This window comes from Crassostrea angulata, chromosome 4 (genome assembly GCF_025612915.1).
Source record: "Crassostrea angulata isolate pt1a10 chromosome 4, ASM2561291v2, whole genome shotgun sequence".
In the NCBI taxonomy this organism is placed as follows: Eukaryota; Metazoa; Mollusca; class Bivalvia; order Ostreida; family Ostreidae; genus Magallana; species Magallana angulata.
The window spans coordinates 35,088,437-35,106,860 of NC_069114.1; the positions used below are offsets into that span (position 1 = coordinate 35,088,437).

An 18,424-nucleotide genomic window follows, 5' to 3' on the forward strand; every position below is an offset into this window, starting at 1 on the left:
CTGTAAAACTAAGAAAAAAATTCATTAAATTTCGTACATCAAACCATCGTTTTCCTGTAGAGACAGGCAGATGGTATAACATTCCTTTGAATGAGAGGTTATGTCTTTTGTGTAATAAAGGTCTCATTGGTGATGAAGTTCATTATATTTTAGAATGTTCGGCACTAGAAGAAATAAGGAAAAAATACATAAACACAAAATATTGGAAAAGACCAATTTTTTTTAAGTTTTCTGAACTCATGACTAATTGCAATTGTAAATCGCTAAGAAAATTATGTGTATTTATTTCAAAAATTGTTGATGCTGTCTGCTCCTCTTAGTTGCTTTCCTATTATGATCCTTTATACTAAAATCTAACATAAGTAGTGATTCTATAGTCTGTTCCTTTTTTTATTTATATTTTTTCCCTGTATGAAAATGTACCTGTTTGTCTGTACCTCTGACGAATTGTATTTGTATGTATTATATATATGTTCCTCTTGTACCAAATTATTTGGTCTGAGTGAATAAACTGAACTTGAACTTGAAGAAAGTGAAGGTGTTGACTTGTCTTGCACGGAAATGTTGATTTTTTTAAGAGTGGAAGTTAAATTACGTTTTTTAAATTCTCTGTAAAAACCAAAGTTTTACTATAGGGTCATGGCACGCATGATCTCAGATTTTCATGAAACTTTTTCAGGTGATTGATACTCATAAGGTATGACATTATCCACCATCAAAATGATGCCCATGACCTTGGTTGCCATGGTAACCAATTTCATTCATTTAGGGCCCAAATACACAGTTTTTGAGTTGGAAAATAAGGTAAACTCAAAGTCACAGAATGGGCTTATTTAAAAACTTTCAAGATATTTCACACATAATATACATAGTACAAATATAGATGTACATGATGCAAGAGAAAAAAAATCTTGATGTCCTTGTTTATTTTAAAGCTGGTGGCTCAAAGATGGCCAAAATTTCTAAATTTTGATATTTCAATTTTCACCCTGTATTTTTGAAAGTCTCCCAAAAATTGCAGGCAAAGAAAAAATAAATCAATTGCATATTTTAAAACATCATATATATATAAAATATTATTTATAAAAACTAGAGCGGGTATCTTTTTCGTTTTTGTTTATTTTACTTCCAAAATTTCTTAATTTGACACCTTCCCAACCCCCTAGAAATTTTTATGAAATATTCTTTAAACAATAAGTTGATCATAAAACTCCTTTAAAATAATTTTTCTGCCTAAATAAATGAAAAACTTATTAAATATTTTAAAATATTTAAAATTCAATGTATCAGGATAATATATATTTTTTGCAAAGGGCAGATAACTCCAAGCAAGAAAGTCTATTAATTGAGTCTTAACAAATAATAATAGCATGGAATTCTGTTTTTAGATATTTTCCATCAATGAATTAGGTTAACTGCTTGAATAGATAACAATATTTATTATATTAACCACTTTAAGAAGGCTTAAATTGATTTTTTTGTATGATAAAGGGCAGATAACTCCAAGTATCAGCACAAGGGGAAAATTATATATCTTTTCAATGCAACTCCAGAAATAAAAATCAACACTTACTTAAAAACTAATAAATAAGTCTTCAAATTAATATTCAAAATATATTCCAAATCATGAAAATAAAACAAAAATACACAACAAAGTGACAATAAATTAATGTTGAATTGCTCAATATTTTAGCGAGTTCAGTTTGTTTATTATTTGTTCATCTAGCATTGTATGTCTGACTGTCTTGTTGGTCTGGGTATTCACTGGACTGTTCTCATCATTTTCCTCAACAATCTGCAATGTTGAAAAAAGTAAAATATTACATGTATGGATCATTTAATAAAATCATTTACAGGAACATGTATGTATTTCGCATAAAATACCACAACAGACATGTTCAAATGTGACTGATTTTTTTTTTCTTTCAAATAAGAAGCAAAATCCTGATGTGTTTATGTTTATTTCCATCACTGTTTGTTTAATTAAGATGGCTCAAATCAGCAAAAAAAAAAAACAACCCAAAAACAACTTAGGTATGAAATATAACATGATGCGAAAGAAGAATACAAATCAAAAAGGTGAAAAACATTTTTTTTTGGGAGGGGGGGGGGGAGAGGTATTTGTATTTTTTTTAAATTTAAGTATCAGTATACAGACAACCTTAAATTATCAATTAAAAAAAATAATAACAACTGAAATTTCATATTGTGAATAACATGAAGAACCTGGGTGATACTGTTAATAATTGGAGAGGGTGTTCGGGGGAGGGATATTTTTGTTTGCCAGGGGAATCTGATGCCTGGTTTTTAAAATTTACTCTGTACAATAACATTTAGACCTGAGGTGTATTCATTGAGAAAATCAACAATTAAGCGATGGAAGCTTGAACAGACTAAAAAATTAGTTGAAAGTTATTTGATTTGGATGTGAATATACATACCTTGACTAATTGGAATAAGGACTGCCATGAACTGCATCTTATCTCCATAGACTGCCTTTTTATGATCCTATTTCTTCGCTTGTTCATGAGGTTTTTAAACATATACATGTATATTCCAGAGATTTGGGGTTAATTTAATCAAACCACATCATTGGCACCAGATCTGACTTTCACATATAAAATGCATGGCAATGATGGATTTTTGTAATCGCTGTGGGTACCTCAGAACTATGCTCGTCATGGGTTGACACTCTAGAAGAGTACACACTGCGATTCTTTCAACACCATCAGTCTGGGGTGGGGGTGTTTAATTGTTTTGCATTCCTATATAAGTGTTGCAGGTTGGTAGCTCATTAGCTTCCTTGGTTGAGTGCTGGATTCGTATGTCAGATAACCGAAACGTATGTAGAGGAAAACGCTGTCCTTTTGTACAAGACAGTCACGTGTTAACAAAAGGTTTGAATACAGCACAGATCGGTAATTAAGCTTAATCCAAATAGAGCATGGTTCAATTCATATTCACCAATTCATTAGAGACTATCTCTAAATACATTAAACTTAAATCACATGCTTTCTCCACCGCATTTGATCTATGTTTTCCCAACGTCTGCTTTTGCCATGTTGTTGTGACGTCTTTTTTTGTACTTCAATACAGAAGAGTCAACAAAGGGAAGTAACTTTAAGTTGGATTTTGTGGAAAAGCGGTAACTTCAAATAGTTGTAAGTTAAAGCCAGTGAATATACCCAAGCCAATTTTGATTGTATTTATTAGACCGAGGTCTTATCTTATTACAAAAATGTTTATTCCCGTTTTCAATTGCCTGCTTAAAATTAAATTGATATTATTTAGTGTGCCTGTTTTTCACTATTTTATAAGCTAAATCTATGAAACAAAAACCGATGGTATTGTTATCTGTACATTTCACTTAAATCAATTTATGTGTACAAGTGCATCGATTACTTGCTTATAAAATTAAACCAATGTCATGATCAAACCTTCATGCATTTAGGGAGCATACGAGTTATTTATATAATGGTACTCTATATGTCATTTTGGCCAGAAGCAAAATGTTTCAATGTCGTTGCTATGGAAACTGAGTATGAACTGTCAAAAATATACCCACAGAGAGTCTTCATATGGAACACTCTTTCAAGTCAGAGAGATAAAATTCAATTCTATGATAGTGCGTGGCCACGTATTTTTGGTGTTTACAGAGAATTGATGTTAAAATAAAGATTTTTGTCCCCCGCCGCAACGCGGAGCGGGGACATAGAAATGCCGGGCGTCCGTCCGTGTGTCCGTGCGTCCGTGTGTCCGTCCGTCACACTTTTTTGTAAGCGCTCTCATGCCTACAAATTTTGACGGATTTTCATTAAATTTATACCAAATGTTTATAATTTTATACTAATACTTTGGTCAAGTTCGAAAATCAGCATTGGTCGATACTTTTTGTTGGAGTTATGGGACTTTGACCACAATAATGACTCCGTTTTATCCAAAAATTGACCTTGTAAGTGCTTTCATGCCTACAAATTTTACGGATTTACATGAAATTTATACCAAATGTTTATACCACTAATACCTTGGTCAAGTTCTTAAATCAGCCTTGGTCGATACTAGTATACTGCTTGACCGGCGGGGGACCCAGGAATTCTATTCTTGTTAAGGTAATGAGAACATTAGTTTTAATTTTATTTCAGTTAAATAAACATGCGTAATAGTTTGTAAAACAAAAAAATCAAGACGCTTTTTGAGACAAAAATAATTACAGAACAATTTGTTCGGCGATTCTTTAACAGACGGGTGTATTATTGTACTATTACATGTATGTAGTTTAAAGCTTTACCTTAAACTGATTTTGCTATCATTATTTGTAAAGTTTTAATTTCGTGGTTCCTCTTTTAATTAATTTATTCACACGCACGATTCAATTATGCATACGTTATTTTCTATATTTATCCGTATTAAGCACACATAAAAGCATTGAGGATTAGTTATGACCTTCTCATGATATTGATGGCTTGAAAAAACATAACTGTACCAAATTGGTTATTGTATGATTTCTTACACATAAATGCATTCTACAATTAATTTTATAGCGGTCCCGATGGTAGGGGTTCTGGTTTGCAATGCGGGTTTAATTTTTGCGATAAAACAAGTAAATAAAAAAGGATTCATATTAATAATAAAAATCAAAATAAAATTACATTTGATATGCTTCATTGATACTGGTCTATATTATGTGTGGTAAATATATGTCATAATAAATATCAAACAAATCCTTAAATGATTCCAGAGTAGGTTTTTTCCCGTATTTTACTGCTTTAAATGAATTATGTAGAAAATAAAACAATATTTTGACATTCTACATGTATATTAATTTTATAATGGGAAATTTACCCTGGTACCTATATTCAATTAAGAAATGAAGATACTAATTTTATCAAAGAAAAAACTGACCGGAAAACGTATTGTAGCGCATTGATGAAAAAGTTTTCCGGTCGTTTTTTCTTTGATACGTCGATCAATAGAAAAATTATCATCTTCATTTCTTATCATTCAATAAAACATTTTTAAATCAAAGAATGTGAAGTGTCATTGATCAAAAATGTAAATAATGTAAATGAAGCGGCGCGTATGAATACAAAACAACAACAGCAACAATATCAAAATGGATGCGCCATCAGCTGATGCAGAGCTATTGCGCGGAATTTAATGGATCAAACATATATAGTGAGCTAAAATCTGAACCGGCTGGATTGAAAATAAAAGGAAAATACATGCGATAGCTTGTGATATTATTCACTGTGCAGAAAGATTCCTAATAAAACTAGTTTTCATGTGAGATCGCTGGAATATACAATTGGACTTAACCATCCAAGGAGAGGCGATCGTGGACGAAAATGGTTGATATGTTGACAAAGAATAGTATGTATAAGCACTTTTGTAAACGTTGTGGTGACTAGATAGCCAGTGATGTACTTAAATGGCATATCTGCCGCTTGGAATGCGCCGAAGGAGTTGATGCATTACTCATACACATGTAGTTTTGCTTTACGATGCTTATTATTCTGATGACCGATCATGTACGTGTGTAAATTTAATCAAAGTACTGAAGTACTGAAAGCCGGGCTCTTTTGATGTGTCTTTATGCATATTGTGTAGTAAAGACTGACAATCTCTCTCTCTCTCTCTCTCTCTCTCTCTCTCTCTCTCTCTCATGCTTTTAATGTCGGTAATGCGTCAGAAAGCGACCAAATTTTGTTAGCGGCTATGAACAAATATATGTCTGTCTAGTAGAAAAAAGTTCAGCAGTTGCTGCCTTGAATTTTGCAACAAGCGTAATATACTCAATCCCCATTTCTTCAACGCGCAGCAAAGTAGTTCATGGAAATCCATGCGCATTTTATGTGTCCAAAATGCATAAGCATGTTTCTAAAACACGTTATTGATAAGAAAACAAAAAAAGATAAACACAATTCTCTCGAAATTAAGAAAAAAGGAACAAAATACAGACACTTTTGACAAAACGTGGCTCTTTTTGTAGCTATTTGGTATAGCGGAAGCTTTTACTTTGACGCTGTTTGGTTTTTTGTTTACTTTTGAAGTTGTGCTATTAATAGTAACATTGGCGATTTGCCCGCCTACAGACAGGACTCTGCTTTCAGCAGAGCCCGGCTAAAAATCATCCGTTACCAAATTTGAACAGCAGTGTTACCGTGAAAGTGTATAAGTCTATATGTTCGTTATAATTATTCTGGAAAAGGAAGAGCCAGCCTCGCAGTAATGTTGATTGATCTCAAGCAGACGAAGTCGTGAGAAGACGCTTAATTTTCTATTTCGTGAATCAAATAATGTGTTTTGTTTATTTTTGAAGGTTAAACTTCCAAGTTTTTATGTTTATGAAGTTATATTTTGTTTGCTGACAATAAAACAGACACAACTTTACATTTTGTCGACAGTGTTTAGTTTGGAAATTCCCGTTCTATAAATAGTGTTAGATCAGAACAGTTGAGAAAAGTAGATCCGGCAAAATTTTATTGATGCAGGTATGTTGCAACGCACTTTGAAAAAACTACGCACTTTGAAAAAAAATTTCAAAGTGCGTTAAATTTTGGACAAAATCAACGCACTTTGAAAAAAATTTTCAAAGTGCGTTAAATTTTGGACCATGTTAACCCACTTAGAAAAAAAATTCAAAGTGCGTTATGAAGGTACATCAACATTTTTTAGTATCGACAATATTAACACACTTTGAAAAAATATTTCTTTATCACAAATTCTGCAACCGAATTACTAATTTGTTGATAGTATGATGATTTGTTAACGCTCGTTAATCTAATTTACCATATTTAGAACGGGGATGGGGGTGGGGGTAGGGGTTAACCAAAGATACAGGTCAAATACCAGTGCATCATTTAACTGATTACAAGAAGAAGGTCCTCTACCCCTCATTTTTCCTTCCAAAACATATGATCTTCAGAAACTTTGGGTAAACATTTATGATCGGAAAAAGAAATATGTTCTGTATAAGTACATGCAGTGTTATTGAAAAAAAAAACCAAGCTGGCCGAACAATAATTTCTCCATTGGTATGTTAAAGATTCTATGTGTTTCAACAGTAACCCTCTTTTCGTATTCTAATCAAATAAATCGCTTCAATAAAAGAATACATGTATTAACATTAACGAAGATTAAATTATTATAAACTAAAAAAACAAGCATTAGGATGTGGGTTAATTTTCTCGCACTGATCTTCCAAAAGATCATATTGTTTTTGATAAACAGAACTAAGGTATCCTTTTACACATCATATTTGCAGTAAGCCAGTTGAAATATATTATACAACGATCTCCATTATTCATTTATATATAGATCATATTTGTTCGGGCATAGCCCGATATACCAGATAAGAGGTAAATTTGCTGCATATTCAAAAAAAAAAAAAAAAAGGAAAATGCAGTTGCTAAGCGATGAAGTTTATGTCATATTTGGATAATTCAAACCTCCCGATTTTTTTTTCTGTGTAATTTGTCGATAGTGTCTTATGAGGAAAGAAAAAATTCTCATCTAGAAACTGTTTATTAAGTTAGCTGAGAATGCAATGAGTTCTTTAAATATATCACATTTAGCTAAACACGGTTAAAACAATCATTTATTGTATATAAAACTATCAACTATTTTCACTACACCATGAACATTATTTTTTCAAAGTGCGTTGATATCGACGATATCAACGTACTTTGAAAAAAATATATTTTTTTCAAAGTGCGTTGACTTGAATTGGTCCCAAAATTAACGTACTTTGTAAAAATTTTTCAAACTGCGTAATTTTTCAAAGTGCGTTGTAACACAGGTTTCAAAGAAATTTTTCGACCAATTAGAAGCGCCAATATCTCACCAAACGAATAAATATTAAATGATTTTGACATCATTTTAAAGAGGAGGTCAAGAGCTTGTTTAATGCCATTTTTGGACAGACTGTAGGTAATCTAGATATATTTCATTAGTCAAAAATGGACAAAACTCCGAGATTTGTTACTTTTATCCTTCATATTCCATAGAAAATGTTGTTTATAACATGATTTTTCATTTTGTTTACCAAAAATTTAAGCCCCGGTACACCCTATGAAACAAAAATATTGTCATAAAAAGAATTTATATCTTGAATTTTATAAACCTGTAGGTACCTTTGATTTACTAGATCTTGACCTTAAAATAACTCTTTGGAATTGATTTCGTAGTTATATATCTCTTAAATTTATTGTATTCATTTTTTACTCGAATTTCGAAAATCACAAGTGCCCAACTATCAGTATCCCGTGGTATCTTCAACTTTATAGTTACCAATAGATATAATATTGTCACGAGATTTCTTCTGTATGTACTACTGTTAAACAGGTACTTCCTTTGCTGCCTCTGCACTTCCTTCTGCTGTATATGTTTATAACACCGGTATTTATCAACATTAGCTGTTGCTACACCACATCCGTTACCCGCTTCACTGTCCATTAACACTCCGCTATAGAAAACTTTATCTCTGGCGTGTTAAATCTGCATTACATCATGTTGATGATTCAAGCCTTGCATTTAAATGATATTTAAATCTGCTGTTCTTTAAAAAATATATCAATTTAAACAGATATACCTATGATTTTATATGTATTTAATCTAAAAGAAAATAAAATGACAATTGTTTCAGAAACAAACTTAGGTTTGTCACTTAATTGGTTTACAAAATTGAGTGAATTTCATACCATTTTTTAAGTGTTTCGTATGGAAATGTCATTGAAAAACTTGTCAATAATTTATTTTTATCAATTTCATAAATAACACAAAACAATCCCGAAAGAAATTAAACCCGAATCAGTTACATATTTGCAAACAGACTTATTCAGAGAAATACACACACATTGTATAAAGTTATCAAATAAAATACATTTCATTTAAAAAAAAATATTTCATTAATCATATTTTGCTGCTACTTTCTCTATCGCATCACTGGTTAATCGAAACAGATGCCATTCTTGCACTTCTGTCAAATCTATTGCACCTTGATGTTTGTAAAATTTCATGGCAGATTTGTTCGAATCCCGAACAATGAATTGAACTCTTCCACAGTTTTGTAAATCAGCAACCTACAAAGCATAACAAAAACAATTTAATTGAACACTTTTCGAAGCAATAAACGACGTTGTTTAGCAAAGCATTGCTTAATATTTACAACCCGTTTAACCTAAACTATAAACACCTAAAACCATTTATCATAGAGTAATTTATTCCATAAATTACATTATTTAATAATTATTGCATTGAGACATGATAAGCATGATTATGCAAATTAACCTTCTCCTCCCTCTTCAGAATAAAGTCGCAAACTAGGTTTAACCTAGATAAAGTTCCTTACCTTACAGACAGACCCAATCAATTTTGATCCTATGCCCTTACTGCGGTACTCCGGAACCACGTAGATATCCTCCATGTGAATGCATTTACCTTGCCAGGTAGAATACGTATTGAAGTAAATAACGTACCCGATAAGCCTTAATGTATCTAAAGAGAGAAAGCCTATAGTGTATGGCACCTACAAGAGACTTATTTGAAAGTTGGATAAAGACACTACTACAACAAATTTTGCTGTTTTTGAGGTCAAAACATGTACGATGATTTAGCTACCCGAGAAGGACAAAATTCACCGAGCAGGAAGCGAGATGAGTATTGTACATTGATGGTAGCTAAACCATGGCATTGATAAAAAAAAAAACCCATAGCAATCATTCTTTTATCATATAATTCAGTGAAGAATTGATACAGACATATATCAAATTGAGTGTTATTAAGCGAAGATTTCAGTTTGAAGCCATAGCCGAACAAATTGAGAAACGCGATATTACATTAGAAGATCTATATTTTTAGTCCATGGAAGAGAAAATCAAATGGTATAATGACCTCCTAGGTCAAATGCAGGTGAATGTAACGTTTTTTTTTCTCTCCTAGATAGTTGGATATGGGCCAACCAGAGAGCTAGGAATTAATCAATCCTATAATTAATTTTTTATAACGTAATACTCATTGTGATAATTGTATAATATACATGTATATCGGAGACAAGTAAAGACATGTAAATGTATACGAATAGCTGTTGTAATTTCACTATAGAAAAGTTGCTTAAATTTCACCAAAAGAAACAGTAATTAAAACTCTACCAGATAAAGAACACAGGACCATTAAAGCTTTTTGCATGTTAAGGACTTTTTGCATTTAAGGATTAATTTGTTTGAATTTTACATAACCATACATCTGAGTATAGGCCACTACTTTTTTAGAGTTTGTTTATGTATGCTACTGTTTTTGCCGTCACCATATTTTACTTGCTATAGTAAATATCGCCACAGTGAATGTAGAAAGAGTCATACCATTTTCTTCACACTCTGCGACAAAGCACTGGAATTTTGTGTCGTCACCAAAACCATCTTCTCGAAATTCTACAACAGAAGTTTCAAAAACATTTTATCGAGTATGTCCTCATGGTTTTAAATGTAAAACATTATTCCGGACACCAAAAAACGTGATATACTTGGAATCATTATATTTCGTGGTGGCTCAATTTTTGTGGAATTCGTTGGCACATGAACCTCTCAACCAAGAATTAACATCCTCCATGAATTAATAAATTGGGTTATAAAGTCATATTTCCTTTTGTAGGTATAAAAAAATACACGAAATAACGTCCCCACGCACCCATAAATTTTTCAGCAATCCACGAAAATTTGCCCCCACGAATTTTAATGATTCCACGGTATTACGATATAAACCCACATGCTAACTAGTTACAGGAATGTTTTAAGGCCCTAAGAAAAAGCTATCAAGCCATTATCATAAAAGTCTTTAGATAGTCATGCAGTTAAAATAATTAAGACAGCAGAATATCATGACCTCGATAAATTTAAATGAAGCAACTCTTCAATACAGGGACAATTAGTATCTTACTCTCTAGACTAATTTTCATCTGGTCCTGGTGTTTCTCATGAATGGCCAATTCCTATAAAAGAAAAAGTATTTTACATTTCATTTTATATATTCTTAATTATCATATTGAGACTTAAGAAGTTCTTTATATTTCGTTTGAAGAAGAAAAAATACATTATATTGATTATATTATGCAATGTAAAAAGTAAATTAAGAGGAGACGTTAATCACAATACTTTGGTTGATCACGTGACAGTTTTTAGAGAATATAAAGTAAAATTTAAAAAGCATCGTCGAAGTCAAGTTGTCTGATATAATCTGTAAATAATATGAAGAACCATTTACAAAAACACAAGTGATTAATATAATCAAAGATATAGTTTTATATTAATCAATATTCTATTAATGTTAATATAAATTCAAAGAATATATTACATTTTTATGCTTCAAAACAAAAATTGGCACAAAAAGTCATAGTTCCAGAAAAAGGTATAGGAATGATTCCTATTGCAGTATATTCGTTAAATGCCAAGAAAGTGGCAACGGAAACTTTGTATGTTATACAAGTAAAGAACATGCTATAATATATGAAATCGACAATGTACGACGTTTGTGTGTTAACAAGACGTGTTTGGCGATTCATGCACGGATCTGGGTGGATAAGTATAGAAACGGGTTGAAATCTTCCTATGACCAAGTGAAATGGAAGATGATGATTTTTATAGGAAACTCTTTAGAATAAGTAGACAATTGTACGATTGATACACGATATTCCCATGAATAGTTACGAGTTGTTTTTCTCCGAAATCCCATTCGGTGTGTTATCAATAAAGCGATTAATAAACAAATTCATGATAGCACTTTTGCATAAAATGCCAACCTGAAAATATTCTTAATTTCACAACATAAGATAAAAAATGCAATCGGCCTGTAGACCTTAATAAAAGATATATGAAACACGTACAAGAAAGTGTAAATTTGTGAGTTAATGTTACCAACGAAATCCATTTTGTGACAATTTCTGCAGTTGTTCTTAAAATTGTTCTAATAATTTGCTGACGGGAGTTTCTCACTGTAATTTTAAAAGAACAAGGTAGTGATACAATGTATCACTATTTCGGAATACTAACCAGTCGTATTTTCGTATTAAGTCGTAGTTCAATCGCAAAATTCTTGCATTGCACTTACCCTCAATCATTCGCTTGTGAGTATTTTCGTATTGCGTTCGCATCAAATCGAAATTCATTCCCATTCATTCGGAAGTGCAATCGGGGAAGACTCAAGAAACAATCGCAGAAACTCGTAGAAAACTCGAGATAGATTGTAGGATAGTTGTAGCATCGATGTTTCGCGAGTTTCACACGAAAGTCTCCGCTTAAAATTTATTCTGTGAGCACGTTTGTAATGTCAAAACAATAACTATAAATAATCGTGTTTTGCGATTTCCTGCGGTGAAGGAACGTAGCATACGACTTTTGCTACATGTACACTGTATTTGTAACTCCGAATAAATGCAGTCATTGAATTTGCACACAAACGTGGCTCAAAATCATGACAGTGTTACAGGGACGTAAGCTACTCAGTTTGAATAACAATCTAAAAATTGGTTTATAAAAGTCTCATTAATGAAGTTTAGACCTTGAGACCACGTGACTATTATTGATATATTTACTAGAGAAGAATGCCGGGCTGAACACGAAGGAGATTCTTTTTGGAAAATCTCTCCATTCACTACTTTCTTCCGCTATGTTTATATTTATCTCTTTAATTGACTGATGTACATAAAATGCACTTGTTTTTTTTATTATAAAATTACCACTGTTAAACTGTAAAAGGATTGAAATCTACGGCTTAACTAATTTTTTCTTTCGTTGCTTTTTTTTTTAAGTTTTCATTGGGCCATCGTTATCCAAGAGAACCCCATATTACACGGAAGTATCGATGATATAAAATTGCTTTGTTCAATTTATAATTACAACAAGACTTTATATCCATTATAATAACTTTACCGTTTGTTTACTTTTATGATATGATCTTACGACTATATTTAAAATCTTTATTAATGAGACCTCTATATACCGATTCTAGATTGTTATTCAAATGTTTATGTTACCATAATAAATAAATAATAAATAATTGATCAATAATATAGATTGACAGCTACATGTATATTAGTTAAGAATGTTGACCGAAGCTAGGAGAAATGACCGTTTCCTAAATTAATGTGTTAGATATCAGTAATTATTATAACATTCTGTCGTCTCATCATTTTAAAATTTAACAGGATTTCAATATCTGGCTCGAAAGACATCCTTGCGTAAGTAATCACGGAAGCGTATCAATACTACATAATCATATACGAAGTGATACCTGGTCGGGAAAGTTTGAAATCCTGGGTATAGGCGAACTAATCTATCCTATTGATGAACTCATCCATCATCTATTACAAAAACCAAGTTGCTGGCATCGATTTAACATTGGAAGGGTATAAAGTACACATGGTTTACATATGGCTGACGTCATCAAATCAAAGTATCAGACATAATTATTTCATCGTTACACAACATTCATAAAGAAAAATAATTCATCTATTGTAATATCAATAAACAGAGATTCTGAACTTGAAGTTATTTTGAGAACGATTTTTTTTGCGCGGAAGGTTTTTCAGAAGATAATGATAATAGTTATGCAGGTCCAATCAAGGTTGAATGGCCTCAAGGTTTATGGAATACAAACCGGGGTATATCCCGTACACTCTAGATTGGACCAGGATAACGAATTTATTTCCTATGTTATACAAAAGGTGAGTTATTTAAAATTATATTGTTTTACCAGTGGTTTGCAACTTGAAAATCAATTAATATTTGATATTGTGCTAAAAATCATTTATTCATACCAAAATGATATTAAGAAATATCGATTTTGACAAATTATCTATTCATTAACTTCATTGAACCTTTACAATATTTTGTGCAAAGATCTATATGTGCACTTGTAATCAAGACGTCACATTTTAGTTACATCCGGCTTTAGCAGGTGCTACGGGAAATTTACAGCCGGCTTGTTACCAGATCAGATTTCGCGTTATAAACGATAAAGGAAATAAATTAAAATCATGGCATTCAAAATGTCAATGTCGTCCATAATGAAGTTCTCATCACAACTTTATCGTGTGATATCCCATCAAAAATTATGTTAATATCGTTTTGGGCGACGGCTGCAAACAAATTTTCCTCTTAAAAAGAAATAAAAGAAAACGTGCCATTTTCATCATTTCTGACTATATCTTAGAAATATGACATAATGCTGAAGTCATTATTATCTTTTGAACACAAAATAAAGTGCGTAATATAATACTTTATACACACACATCTATTCAAGATACTACAAGTGTATATGATGATTGATTACATTTAAAAACTGTTAAACAACTTTTTGTAAAGTTGACAAATATTACCCAAAAAACTGTAATATCTTAAAATATTTTGTATTCAGGTAGCTTTAATTCCAACTCAAATTGTTACCTTTAAAATCATTGCCAAGAGCAAAACGGCCGGTAAAAAATACTGTACAGGAAAATATTCGCCCCATTTTATTTTCGCACCTTTCGCCCTCTTTGTCAGCGGGCTATGTTAAGCTTAAGATTGAGCAAATTGAAAACACTTTTCAAATAACTGTGATAAAAAGAAAGGGTATCTATTTTTGAGTGCATTTGGCGAATTGAAGACTGAGCAAAACGTTATGCAAGTGTCGGAGGGAGAAAATAACACAGAGCGAAAATAACCCTGTATACAGTATGCAGTTTTTTAGAGTTGATTTTAATCTACTATCCTACTATGCAGTTACTCTTGCAAGACGAAAGTGAAAAAGTGCATGTTTTGACCTTAGCATGAATGGAAAATCATCACCGCTGACAAGACTTAATACTTGGAAAATATCGATAAGCAAGATTTTAAATGGTATGAACTATTTATATATTATGTTTTTTTGGTAGTCATATGTATTCCTACGCCAGTTCAATAAAACCTGCTGTCATTGATTGCCAAAAGAGCCATTTCTAGAGCCTAAACTTAATTGTTATTTGTTTGTTAAAAATTGCTAAATTACTGATACATAATGCAGCGAAGAGTTCTATATTTTGATATTACACAACATGATTCATATTTCAATGGTTTTCCGTCTATAGCTCGGAATTCTTGTCAGAAAGTACCTGAAATAATAGTAAATTATCCAATCATTATTCAATCATTCGAAAACTACTTGGAGATAAAGACGGGGACCTAAAATGTTCATTTATTTTATTTGTGACTCATGTCACATGCCATTTTTTGGAATTATAGGGCCTCAAACAGAAATGATAATTATCCTGATATTTTTGCTAAATTTTGACATGGAAATTAATTATTTGAAAAAATCAAACAAACATTTATAGTTTGAACTATTATTTTAATACAGAATGAAGTTGAACACATGTTGTGATTATAAAAGTAAAATCTTAGTCAAAGTTTAAAAATTATTGCTCAAATGGTGGCTTCAAAGGCCAGTACATAATGAACTCAACAACAGATGTTACAAAATTTTGGAATAAATAAATCATAACGCAAATAAAAAAAAGTAATAGTAATGCCATCTTTCAAAAACTGTGCATACAATTAGACATACATTTAAAAGTTTCATTTAAAAGTAAAGCAAGTAGGGGTCACATCTCATATAATTTGAGATATAGCATGAAATAAGCTAATTTTTTGTCAAAATTAAAGTTATTTTTTTATGAACTTTTATGAAATACGTATAAGCTATTATGCCAGAATATATCGATAGAAATGTCAAAATATTGTTTAAATATGATTTTAGAACATTATGAATATATCGTAATACACAAACTATCTAGACGTTTGGTCTGCGCTGAAAATTAGGAAGCTAAAGTAACAGTACTCTAAAACTAGTGAGTTATGAAATTGTTCATTTCCTTCTCGAAAACCTTCCGCCACAAAATATAGTCCCTTACTAAACTCTGTAAAAATGTAATTTTTTAAGACAATTTAATTCAATAAAATTTGGCACTGTAAAATATAAATATACTACTAGGATTAATATATTATGCAGAATTTTCAGACTAGATGTGACCCAAAATGGCTTCCCAAAACCCAAGGAGCGAAGCCCTTGAAAAAAAAGAAAGAAAAAATGTGCTTTATTATTCAAATACTGCAAAGAAACTATTTTCCATGCGGGATTACATATCGTTAATTTTAAAATAACAATCAATATAATCAACTTCCGTCAGTACTTCAGTACTTTGATTTATAAAGTTTTATACACATGTATCATGTTGTATTGTTAACCCTACCGTTATTAAATCGAAAATCCCCGGGCAGTCCTTTACTTCCGCTTTCCGTATTACAATACACATAGTCCTTTTGATTCAAGCCTGAAGGTCTATTAGATCTGCTTCAGTTGTTCGAATATTAACATAGAAACATCTACTGGTACTCTCAAACTTTTTCTTCCTTTATATCTGTCAACTTCCGACATCACATCCTATACCTGTTTTGGAATGAGAGTACCAATGCACCGGATTTTGACATCAGAGAAGTGTTAATACAAGATTGAGCTGCGCAGAAAAAGGTATGGCTAAGGTGATTGGCTGAATTAATTGCTGAAATAATGATTATTTCAAAGTAAATTTATCACTGTTTAAAATAAATGATGGATTGAAGAAGTACTACAAAAAGTAAAGAAATAAGAGGGGTTGAAATAGGGGGTGGGTGTACGAAAGCCGAGAAGGATCATTCGAGATTCGAGATTCGAGATTCGAAATACGAGATTCGAAATACGAGATTCGAGATTCGAAATTCGAGATTCAATATCTAAATTAACCAATCAAATCATGGATCTGAAACCTGTATCCTAGCAACATCAAACTGTTCTAAATAAAGATCATTCGTACATGCTCTTTCCTACAAATAAATGTCTTAATAGCTCTTATATAGTGGTTATAAAATGGTTAAATTAACATTGATGAATTAACCCCACACAGTATAAACAATTTAATTAGAAATAACACTGTTGGCTTTGCGAATCTAAGTGGTTTTGTTTACCCTGTATGTATTTCCCCCCGAACAATTTTAACCCGAAGTGTATTCGCCCCAACTGTGTAAAAATCGGCTCGCGAAGAAAGATCTGTTTAATCTAAATGTTTTAGCTATGAAACGAAACTAAAAAAAATAATCGACATGTCAAAATATAGGTTATGATAAAGTTTTAAACCATAGAAGATATAATGATTTACAACCTCAAAGACAAAAATCAAGATAAGAATAGTGTATTGTAGGGTATGGCAATGCCATTGTCGATGAGAGAGAGAGAGAGAGAGATAGAGAGAGAGAGAGAGAGAGAGAGAGAGAGAGAGAGAGAGAGAGGGGAGAGAGAGACAGACAGACAGACAGACAGACAGACAGATGGACAGACAGACAGACAGACAGACAGACAGACAGACAGGCACAGAGAGAGTTTTGTAGTGTCAAATTCAGTTCGATTTAGAATTTGAAATTGATTTGATTTGTTACAAGCATATATAGACAATAATTAAGCCTCTAAAATGAGAAAAGAGAGGAGGTAGCTAGGGTAGGGCAGACCAACTAGCAAGCTTTAATTTTAAGGTTGTTAGCGCACCTGTGATTTACATCGACTCTCTCTCTCTCTCTCTCTCTCTCTCTCTCTCTCTCTCTCTCTCTCTCTCTCTCTCTCTCTCATCACCTAGCATTTCCTTTTCCGTGAGGGGGCTTGGGGTATTTGTGATGTCTTACATTAGCTAGCGAAAATGATAAAAAAAAAAACATGAAATTTTCTTTAAATTGTGTGCGGATGTTGTACGCCAATAATCTGTTTTCAGTATATACATTTCAAGAGGGGGGGGGGGGGGGGGGGGGGGGGGGGCTATATAGTCCTAATGAATTTGTCAGTTATTCTGTCCCCACTTTGTTTTCTCTTCGTTTTCCAGGTTTTTTTTTTTATTTGGCTCGGCAAATTAATATAAAGCTTTCTGTGTAGCTCCATAACGATGCACTGTAGATAAATTATGAGTAGTTTTACTTTTGATAAACAGGTACATATCCGTACTTGATTTTTAATTTGACTCTTATAATCGGATTTAATACTCCAATAATTATAGGGTAGGAAAGAGTAGACGGGACTTTTTTGCGCATATCCTACTGTACCATTCATTCAACACAGGTATTAGCACTCATCGAGTTCGACTTGCTTTCCTTTTCTTTCATCCACTGGATTTAAAGCTATTAATTTTTAAAAATATTTTGAATTTATGGCCTGATTATATATAAATTAGAGCTGCGCTGGTGCATATATTTACCCAAATGGACCAAAATATAACCAAATGAATCTAAAAATTTTGACAAAATTAGTTTTAAACGTACGACTCTTTTTTTCAATTCTATTCGGGTATGTCCTTTAGAAAAATCTTGAACCACACACATTTTAGCAAATAAAACGACAA

At 32.0% G+C, this 18,424-nt stretch overlaps 1 protein-coding gene across 2 annotated transcripts; it reads right to left on the reverse strand.

The window, feature by feature from the left end:
• Positions 1-8,660: 8,660 nt before the first annotated feature.
• Positions 8,661-16,508, reverse strand: LOC128182392 (thialysine N-epsilon-acetyltransferase-like). 2 transcript variants are annotated; one of them, XM_052851006.1, is made up of 5 exons: positions 16,259-16,508; positions 10,933-10,984; positions 10,359-10,427; positions 9,350-9,438; positions 8,661-9,080 (listed from the first exon to the last, which is right to left on the reverse strand). In XM_052851006.1, exons 1-5 carry the CDS (start codon positions 16,319-16,321, stop codon positions 8,907-8,909), a joined length of 447 nt encoding a protein of 148 aa, XP_052706966.1. In that variant the 5' UTR covers positions 16,322-16,508; the 3' UTR covers positions 8,661-8,906. The 2 variants fall into 2 exon arrangements, with proteins under 2 accessions (XP_052706966.1, XP_052706965.1); XM_052851005.1 differs by having other exon boundaries at positions 9,350-9,495; positions 16,259-16,493.
• Between the last annotated feature and the right edge of the window lie 1,916 nt (positions 16,509-18,424).

What these genes read in the sequence shown, in the direction of transcription:
- LOC128182392 (XM_052851005.1), bottom strand. Translation starts at nt 16,321, where the DNA reads ATGTGTATTGTAATACGGAAAGCGGAAGTAAAGGACTGCCCGGGGATT. An exon ending in GATGAAAATTAGTCTAGAGA is followed by an intron (nt 10,428 to 10,932) that starts GTAAGATACTAA and finishes CTTCTGTTGTAG; the next exon opens with AATTTCGAGAAGATGGTTTT. An exon ending in CGCAGAGTGTGAAGAAAATG is followed by an intron (nt 9,496 to 10,358) that starts GTATGACTCTTT and finishes TTCTCTCTTTAG; the next exon opens with ATACATTAAGGCTTATCGGG.